General features: G+C 41.4%; 1 protein-coding gene across 1 annotated transcript in view; it reads left to right on the top strand.

The window, feature by feature from the left end:
* Positions 1-619: 619 nt before the first annotated feature.
* The window catches only part of COL17A1 (collagen type XVII alpha 1 chain), a 54,551-nt gene continuing 45,217 nt past the window's right edge, over positions 620-9,953 (top strand). Inside the window, exons 1-4 of the mRNA XM_019636285.1 lie at positions 620-852; positions 5,665-5,727; positions 8,122-8,166; positions 9,180-9,275. Of these exons, the coding sequence (XP_019491830.1) occupies positions 5,676-5,727; positions 8,122-8,166; positions 9,180-9,275 (193 nt within the window). The 5' untranslated portion in view covers positions 620-852; positions 5,665-5,675. The remainder of the gene's footprint in view (positions 853-5,664; positions 5,728-8,121; positions 8,167-9,179; positions 9,276-9,953) is intronic.

The following is a 9,953-nucleotide window of genomic DNA, read 5'->3' as shown; positions in this document are numbered from 1 at the left end:
TGAGTGGCTACATGCCTGAAATCCTGTCACTAACATGTAACTCTTTGGAGTCTGTATTGCTATATCTGGTTACCTCATTTAAAAAATGAATTCCTATGCCACCAATTGCTTCACATTTTCAATCATTAACATCTTATTCTAAATTAGTTCACCTACTGTTTCCCTTTAGGTGGACTTGACCTTTGGCCTAACTTGGGTCAGAATGGGGTAAACAGGGCAAAGGCATATACAGGGGAAACAGGTCTTGAATATAAACCCTGCCAATGTCACAGTTTTTCTAGGGCTTAGGCACCGTGACCACACCTATGGCACCTTGACCCCCACATGCTAGCTAAACCACAAATCATGCAGTTGGGATTCTGACCATTCCCATGGCAGTGAGGAAAGGAAATACCAAGCTGTGTCAGTTTTCTGGCTGTAAAACGAAAGGAGAGGCAATAAAAGGAAATTTCCTTTATGCTGAACCTTTGTTCCTCTTTCCCCATACGCCTATAAATGGTTAATGCACCTAAAGTAGGAGAAACTTTCTGCCTCCTATAAAGTTTGACTCCTGGAGGCAGATTTTTTTTTTTTAATTCAGCAAGTGTCAGATAATTGGAAGGGTGGAGTAACGCTGTAAACCAAGACACACCTTTGTCAGGACTTGTCTGGAAGCAAAGAACTGAAAGAAACAAGGGGGAGAGAAGGAGAAGTGAACATTTTTGAAAGATCACTCAGCTTTAACACACCTTGGCTGGGTCTGGATAAAAAAAAGAAAGTGGGCACTGCAAACCTCTAGAAGAAAACGTCAGGGGAAGACAGCGGGGGGATTTATTCAAAGTCGTTTCCCATTCCTTCAAAATCTCAAACTAGGTAAGTAACAGGATGAATTTGACCTTTCTTTCCCCTTCTCCTGAGGCTTTGATTTGAGGTTTGGCATTTAGAACTTAAATGTTGGAGAAAATTAGGTGAAGTTGTTGAGTTTCAAGTGTTCTTGTTGAAGTGATTGATTATAAATGATTACTTTGGTTATGCATTCTGCTTAGGGTAGGTCTTTTAGAGGAGCAACAAGAAAGATTGATCAGTGGGAAGGAGAAGAAAAAGGCCAGTTAAGATAACTGGGCTCTAGTGGCCAGATGTTTTTTGCATTATTTTCAGTATTATAAAATAGCTTGTGTTCAGTTGTTTTATTTAGAATATGATGAGATTATAATTTCTTTTCTCTAGATCTCAATTTCTCCTTTCTGTCTCTCTCTCTCTCTCTCTCTCTCTCTCTCTCTCTCTCTCTCTCTCTCTCTCTCTCTCCTTCCCTCCCTCTATTTCCCCCCTCCCTCTATTTTTCTCTCTCCCCTTGACAGCAGAAAACAGCTCAGAGGTGAAGTTCAAGTGTAGGTGAGTGGGGCCTTCTAGAAGCAGTCCTGGAGCTGCCCAGGCTTCTGTGCTGGCAGGCTCTGATTAAGCTCAAGAGGCTAGGCAAACATTGTTGTTTATCACACTCTAAAATTACTGCTTCCCTAATCTAAAGTAAAGTGAAATAGCTGAAATGATATAATTAATCCAGGAATTTCCTGGAGTCAAATTTAGAACAATAAAAAAAGAAAGGAAGAAAATTCTGTCTGTGTGTACACTTTAACTGGCCAAGTTGGGCCCCCCAAAATCACTTTGGGGTGAAAATTACCAGTTTAGGTGTCTCTCAGGACCACATTAACTGCTAGCTGACAAATTGCTACTTCACTTTTTGAAATGTAGGCAAAGCCCCTGGCATATCACTTCTTTTGAGAAGCCGTTAATCAGTAGCCTTAATCATTGGATTTGTTATGGCGGTAAAATGTAGTGAGATTTTAAAGAATTTCATTTGAAAAGCAGAGTTGTTCCTTCTCGCCCCTGTATGCTCTCTCTTAGAGCTAAGGCACAGATCTAAGTCAAAACTAACTAAACGGAAGCAGGCACTTCAGCTCCCTCAGAGAACCAGGGCCTGCTTTACTCTCAGCCCCTTTAAATCACCCACAAAAATCTAAGCAGGGTTTACGTGAGGAAAATTAAAGCGAGCCGTCCTGATTCAAGCTTAGACAGGAACTTTTTATTTTGATGAAACCAATCCAACCTAAGAACTAACCACATTCTTAGACACTGCCTGACCAAAAGAAATCTGTGTCTCCATGGTTTGGCTCATTTGTTGTTATTAACAGCCGTAGGATTTAACCAAACATGGCGCTAAATATGGGGCATAATCACAAACTGGTGCCCAAGCTCCCCCACCCCCAAGCTATGAAAATGGAGTATGCCAAATGTAGCTAGTGGGCAAACCCATTGCTGGGGTAGAGACAAAACTCCTGAGACAACCTCAGGACACTAATTGGTTTTCTTGCCTGTCAAACTGCCTGGCCTTTCTGTGTTTACAGATCACTACCTAATGGATGAGTTTTCTCACACTTTGGTCATCTTGTTGTTGTATTGTTTCAAAATTTAAAGTGTACAGAGATTGGAGTAAGAGGAGCTATGAAAATACTTGTGATTCCTTAGCAGAGTATAAGAACATCTATTCCTAAAATAGAAAATAGAGAGAAAAACACTTAGCTTCTCTGTTTGGGCATCACAGGATCAGGCATCACAGACCAAGTGTTTCATGAGTCCTTAGAATAAAATAAGGTCAATGTCATGGTTTACTATTGCTAACAGCGGGGTTGTTCTTGCTTGTGTGTGTTACACCACATCATCATTAAAATAATTTTAGGTAAATGTGACATCCTTTAAATGAAGTGGAAAGAAAAAAACCACTCATCAAAGTAGAAAAATGATTTTGAATTATGTTTTCCTGTATCAGAAATTGACATGGTATCATTCTTAACATCTTCAACTATAAAATAACCATGAGCAGCCCCTTGGAACTACAGATGGAAATAGCATACTTTGGAAATTGAGAACTTCAGTGACTTGCTCATCCTTAGTTCTGTGAAGTGGCCCAAGCATCCAAGAAGCTGAAAAGCATGCTACTTGAGTATACTTCCTTTAAGTAGTGTCTTTGGAGGAGAGCGTACTAGAGAATGTAGCTGGGAGGAACAGGGCCAGGCTCCTGCCAGGCATGTAATTTCTTTTCCCTTATGTTAGTTGTACTTTTTAAATTACAGACACTTAAAATATTTAAAAAGGAAGTCTTGTGGGGATACTGTACATCCCATGGGATTATTTCCATCTAGGTCTGTGCCTCAACCCCTCATTTCCATTTGATAACTCACTCACAGAAAGTTTTCTCTTACATTTGGTTTAAAGGAACCCATCTCCCAACACATTCCTGCCACTTCAGACTATAGTCTGGAAGAGAGCTTTGGCAAAGTAAACAGAGCTCATTCCTGTACATTTTAGGCCCAAGAAATCATTCTTTATGGCCATGGGACATAGCCATCTGAGGGCTCAGGCTGAGAGAGAGGCAAGGGGCCACCTCCTGCACCCACTGAGGGCATGTCCTACCCCAGGGTACCTGCCAGTGAGGAGCCCCCCTGCCCTGAAGGAGGGCATCTGATTTCTTAGTAAGCTGTCTCTCTGTGCTCTCTGGAAGTTGGGGAACCCTTGGCTTTTTCCTGCAGATCTCAAGGCTCTGTCATTAAGAAAAAGATGGAGGGGCCGAGAAATGTCTGTTATTTTCCTGGTACAAAAAGAACAAGAAAACACATGCCAGTCTTGCTGCTTGGACAGTGAGATTCTTACCAAAAGGAGCTGTCACCAGCCTGCCTTGATGCTACAAGGGGAATAAACTCAGCCAATCCCTAATGTATAGCTGCCGGCAGCAACTTTCATTAAAGGATCAAAATAAGCAATAATTTGTGGGAAGTGAAGGTTTCCATGGATTGTCATAAACAGTTCCTTTCAGGATGTTTCATATCAACTCAGGGGCCATCCTAGGTGGCTCGCCATTAGCAGCCAGGTGCATTTGAATGTTTAATCTCCAAAATGACCAGTTTAAAAAAAAAAAAAAAAAGGTGAAATGGGGCTTCAGAGGCACCAAAGGCAATTAATGCTTAAATAAAGGATTTCAAAGAGGGTGTCCAGTTGCATGTAGGTTTGACATAAGTCGTACAGGTTATTTCTGGAATGCAGACAATAACAGGTCAGATTTGGTCTTCCAATGAGGCTGGACTCCATTGTTAAACTGTTTATGGAGTTCTCCTCTTGGCTCTGGGACACAGACCTACAAAAAGATCTTCTGTGGCTTCTCCGATCCAGCTAGAGGTTTTTCCATGATGCCTCATTCCTTGCCTAGAGCTGCACTTAAGAAACTCCGATTAACATGAAGTTGGCACTTAAGACCAGGCCCTGAAGCTAACTATGCCAGTCTTGGTTAATTACACCGGGTAATTGACCAGCTGGTCTCACATGGTCTTGGTTTTCAGTGGGGGCCACTTATGATTTTCATGGGCTCTGGGAAGTTTTGCCTTTGGAACCCCTCCTCTGTTTAAATAAAATTTTTTTAAAAACTTTAAAAAATTATATTTAGTTTATAACTGCATTGGAAGAATATAACCCAGATTGGATTGCGTCCATTTTTCCTACTGATCTTAAAAATAAATTAAGACACTTTGTGGGCCCCTAAAAGTATGATGGCATTAGGTACTAAAGTCACCAGGCAGGCAAAAAAGCTTGAAAGGAGAGCTCTCCAAGCGAGGGGGAAATCCTGGGCAGAAGCGGCTTGTCCCAGAATTCTAGAATCCAATTTGAACTTCATCCAAAAAGTAAACTTGGAGGAAGGGAAGGTTCAGAGGTGGAGGGAAGACAACCACAGGGAAAGCCAGATTTCAAGTCCTTCCAGAACCTGAGACTGGGACCTGCAGCCAAAAGAGCCCAGATGAGATGGGGATCCTTGCTGTGCTCTTCTGTGTGTTTCGGCCTAAACCCTCGATGTGAGCCCTGCCCATTCCATCCAAGCTCCAGGACAAGTGGACAAGATCTCAGTGGCTTTCCTTTCCAGAAGCAGAGTGAAGGAACAACATGGCTAACATGTATAAATATGTATTATCCTACATATTTCAATAGATTTTACACACATTTTCTTCATCTATTTTTCCTATTAATGTCTGCAAAGAAGCATACTAGGGCTGGTTTGTTATGAAGAGCAAGTTTCATACGGGGAAAAGCGTGAAGTTCCATACAAGCATGACCATTATAATGATTTTTATTCTGATCTCAATCCATCAAACATCATTCTCACACCCAAACTCTAAATAATGAACCATAAATGTATTATATTCATAGAGCTCCATATAGAACACTGAACATTATGAGATACATCAAAATGAGTTAGCTGAAAGTAACTAAGTACTTTGACAGATATCCTTCAGCTATTTGTGACTTTGGCAAAGAACGGAGGTTTTCTAGTCAAAGGTCAGGGCACCACATCTTCTGTGTAAGCCCTTTAATGCCCAGCAAGGGACAACCTGCTTAATTAGATCCTGAAAAATGACATCCCTGTACAAGGATTAGAATACAAAGTGGAACTATTAAATTACTCTCTATTATAACTGATACAAGAAGTAGGAATGACGCATGTAAAAAAAATATGCACACGAAAGAATTATGCTTTGAATTCTAGGAATCAGGTTTTAGTTTCTCAGCTTGAATAGCAGGGACATATACTTAGGAAAAATGATGGTAAGAGGCATGGCCCTTCATGGTTTCTGGCTTTTTCCACAGGTGGCTATGGTATGGATGTAACCAAGAAAAGCAAACGAGATGGCACCGAAGTCACTGAAAGAAGTAAGAGCATGATATATATGTTATTATCAAAGTAATACAAAACCGGAAAGAGAAAATAATTCATTCCTAATTTCACCACAAGTACTGTGTAATTTTTTTCTACTTTTTACTTAGTTTTTTCTTTTTTCTTTTCTTTTTTTTTAAGGTATAAGAAATAAAAAGGACTGCAACTTTATTAAAAATAAGTAAATGTAACATAATAATATATACAGATAGCACATGGTGCCAATTTTATTTGCAGATTATTACAGCACTTCCCACTCAAGTTCACAAGTTACACCTTTGACACAGCCTTGGCCAAATCTTGAAAGTTTTTTCTTTTCTTTTTTTTTTTTTTTGCCTTTTTTAAACTATCATTTTAAAGGTATTCCTAAACAGACTTTATTCCTTTCCATGAAATGCCTTTTGTGGATTTTTATTTTAACATTCTTGGAGTAAAAATGTGTTCTGCTTTTTTTGTTTCAAGGATGAAAACTGCCAGTTTGATGTATAGTTTTTATAACCAGCATTTTTAATGATTGCACAATACTCTGTTGAATGAATTTACCGTAGTGTATTTAACCATTTCCTTACTTAGGGATACGCAACAGAAATCCAAAAGAATAATATCTCAATTATTGAAGAGACAAAGTTAGAATAACACTAGTGTCATGGTTGTAATCTACACTGAAAACTGATAACAGACACATTTCTTTTGTGAAGCTGCCCAAATGATAACTTCGAAGACATTTAAACTGTCCCCTTAGCAGCTCTAATTCTTTCACTTATTCTGTGACATTCATATATCTCCAATTAAAAAAACAAATTTTTGGCTCCACAGACTTGGAACTTTAGGTTAAGAAAAAATTTATTTTTATGTGTCAAAGAGCCCCAAAGGTCTATACACTTAAAGGTTTAGTGAAAGCTTGGGACCATTATTCAAATCAAGCTGTCATTTTAGTCTGCAAAACCATTTCCTTTTATGTTTGGAATGCTGTTTCTGTTACATTCATAACCTCATGTTCCTGCTACGACAGCCAAACTCATTAGGAAAATGCAGTGTGAAGGGGGAAGGGGCAGGGGGTGGGCAGTCAGACTGGTGTAGGGTGGAGCCGCTGTGAGCAGCACAGCTGAGTGCGGCTCAAAGTGATCCTGCACTGTTTCCTTCCATCCTTTTCTCCTTTCACCCCCCATAACCACAGGCATGTGTATGTGCACACCACACATACATACACTTGGGCATGCACACGCTCTGTTAGCACACAAACATGAAAAGCATTTAAAGACCAGCGGCCTCAGCTGGATAGGTGCTCCTTTAAGTGCAACACAGAGGGAGGTAGTGCTAATGGTCACGGTCAGAGGACAAAATTTGCCCCACTGTGGGTTGGGGGAATCTAACCACTTTCTCATGCTGCTGCAGGGGAGAGGGTGACTCAGGAGGGCAAGAGGTCTTTCTTCTAACTGGTGTTTTTAAAAACACCAGAAACTTTTATGACTTCCATAGATTCACCATCACTTGGCGTCTAGAGCAGCGGTTCTCAACCTGTGGGTCGCAACCCCCTTGGGGGTCGAACGACCCTTTCACAGGGGTCGCCTAAGACCATCGGAAAACAAAAATATATTTACATTAAAATTTATAACAATAGCAAAATTACAGTTATAGAGCAGCAACGAAAATAATTTTATGGTTGGGGTCACCACAACATGAGGAACTGTATTAAGGGGTCCTGGCATTAGGAAGGTTGAGAACCGCTCAATTTCAGGAGGCAAAGGGACTGGTTCTTCAAGTTTGCCTTTGATGTCCCTTTATCTTTGATTTCACCAAGCACCAAATGTGACTTACCGACTGCTCTTCCTTCCTGCACCTCCTCACACTCACGGATGACCCTGAAGATTTTAGAATGAATTAGGATGTTCTTGAGACACCCCCAAGTTAATTTTTAAAAAGTACAAGGTAATTATCCACTTCACAGCAAAATAAGCCAAGATGATGCCCTGGCCCCCGCTGGAGTGGGTGACCATTTGGAAGGGGCAGTGCAAGAAAGGGTGACCTGAGACACGGGAGAGTGGCTTGAGGGTCTGGTCCTCCTTCAAAGGCAAATCCAGGACTGACTCGATCTAATTTTTAAATGAGTAACATTGAAGCCAGGACAACTCATTTTTCAAATCAGGTAGCCACCTACTTTTGGTTTCAAAAGGGTATAAACTTATTTTCCAGGTACATTAAGCCCCATTGTTACTGCACATATTTTCATGGATAGTGAAGTAGATCACATACCTTAAAGCACAGATATACAAAAATCCCTGTTGAACCTAATTTAATGTGCTGAGCCTATGACCAATATTAGACTTTGCCAAAATAAAGGGATTTTAGTGCATTACGTAAGATCTCATCTTTTCTTTGTCTTTTTCTAGTTATCACCGAAACCGTAACTACAAGACTTACATCCTTACCACCAAGTAAGTGACTATCTGGAGGCTTTCTTCTCAAAAAGTCACATATAAAGGACTCTACATGTAACCTTTCCCAGGGGCACTCATGCTCCAGCTGAGCAAATCCAAAATATCTAAAATCTTTTCCTTCTTACCGTTGTATTGACATTAATTTATATACCATTAAAATCCACCAGTTTGAAATGTACAGTTCAATGGTTGTTAGTATATTTACAGAGTTGTGCAGCTGTTGCAATAATCTAATTTTAGAACATTTAAATCACATCAAAAAGAAACCTCATGGCCATTGGCAGGAACTCCCCCGCCATTTTCCCTGCCCCTGAAAACCAAATCTACCTACTGCCTCTATAGATTTGCCTGATCTGAACACTAAAATGTTAGAAATCTTATCCAACCTGGACATGGGGTGGGAGCAGGGAGCCGCCAGTCAGGCTTTTGTTTGAGTCCACTCTTCTCTGGAGGTCTTTATGTTTAGTGGATTCTGTAATGGAGGTCTGAGCCCTGAAGTTACCCCCACACCTCCCAGAAAGCCTGGCATACCGAGGGGTGGGAAGGTGGAAATCCCACCATCAGCACTCAAGGTTGAAGCATGATGGGCTGCCAGGCAGAACACCAGCCACACAGAGCTGTCACTCGTCCCTCCAACACTTCTAGGGGCAGCCATGGCCAGGGCACTGCCCAGGCATTTGAAAAAGGCAAGCCCAACACAGGCCCTGGCCTCAAGGAGCTTTTTATCACTCTAACTGTTCCAATATTTAAATTTTCCTAATAAGCAACTTGCTGTGCTCCACCCAGAAGACATTCCTTTTAAATCGAGTGGAATGTTTGCTCTTGACATTTATATTAGAAACAAACAAAACAAGAGCATGGCAGCTTGCACTGTGCAGTATAGATGGGAAAGGGACCCCAAACCAAGAGGGTCATGGTTGAGAAGCCAGGGAAGGCTTCCAAAGGGCAACGAATGAGGGGACTCTCCGGGCTGACTCCACCCATACATTGTCACCTGCTTCTTTCTGCAGAAGGGGGGACCAGCAATGGCTATGCTAAAACGGGTGGAGGGAGCCGGCTGGAGAAACAGAGCCTGACACACGGTAGCAGTGGCTACATAAACTCAAGTAAGTGCCTGCTGGTGGGAGGGACTGGGCGAGAGCAGGGCAGGGGGACAGAGAGTCCTGCAAGGAGAGGCACAAAGCTGTTTGTCATCCATTCCAAATGCCCCAAAGAGCTATGTAAACAACACGCAACCCAGCCACGGCAAGACTTTCAAATTACCTGCATTCCATGCCTGCTTAAAACGGGATCAATTTTCACTCAGTCCCCGATATAAATAACAATCATTAATAAAGGAGGCTTCATGGGGAGATGACTGCTTTCCACTGAATCGCTCTAGTTAAGCCATCTCTTTTTGAGAAGGGTGTGCATATCTGGGGGTTTACAATTGGCATTAACAACAACAAAAGAAACTTAACGATTGGGTCCCTGTGCTAAGGAATCTGATCCCACATTGTGAGAGTTTCCACTGGGCAAGCGTCCACACAGGTCCATTGTTCCCCATGAAATTCTCTTTCATGGTAGCTTTCAAACTGAAACAAAAGAAGGCAAGGGGAAACCACACGTAACCCATGAAGCCATTTTAAAGATCTTGGCGTAGATGGACCAATACCCTTTTGGGGAGTCCACTTCATAGTTGATGTGGAGGCCTTACCAACGCATTGTATTTCTGAAACTGATGTTGAATAACACTGTATGTCAACTATAATTATATATACATATAACCTCGGGACACGGAGTAG

This window comes from Hipposideros armiger, unplaced genomic scaffold (assembly GCF_001890085.2).
Source record: "Hipposideros armiger isolate ML-2016 unplaced genomic scaffold, ASM189008v1 scaffold_28, whole genome shotgun sequence".
NCBI lineage: Eukaryota > Metazoa > Chordata > Mammalia > Chiroptera > Hipposideridae > Hipposideros > Hipposideros armiger.
The sequence above is the reverse complement of the archived record's forward strand: the minus strand, read 5'-3'. Positions and strand labels throughout refer to the sequence as shown.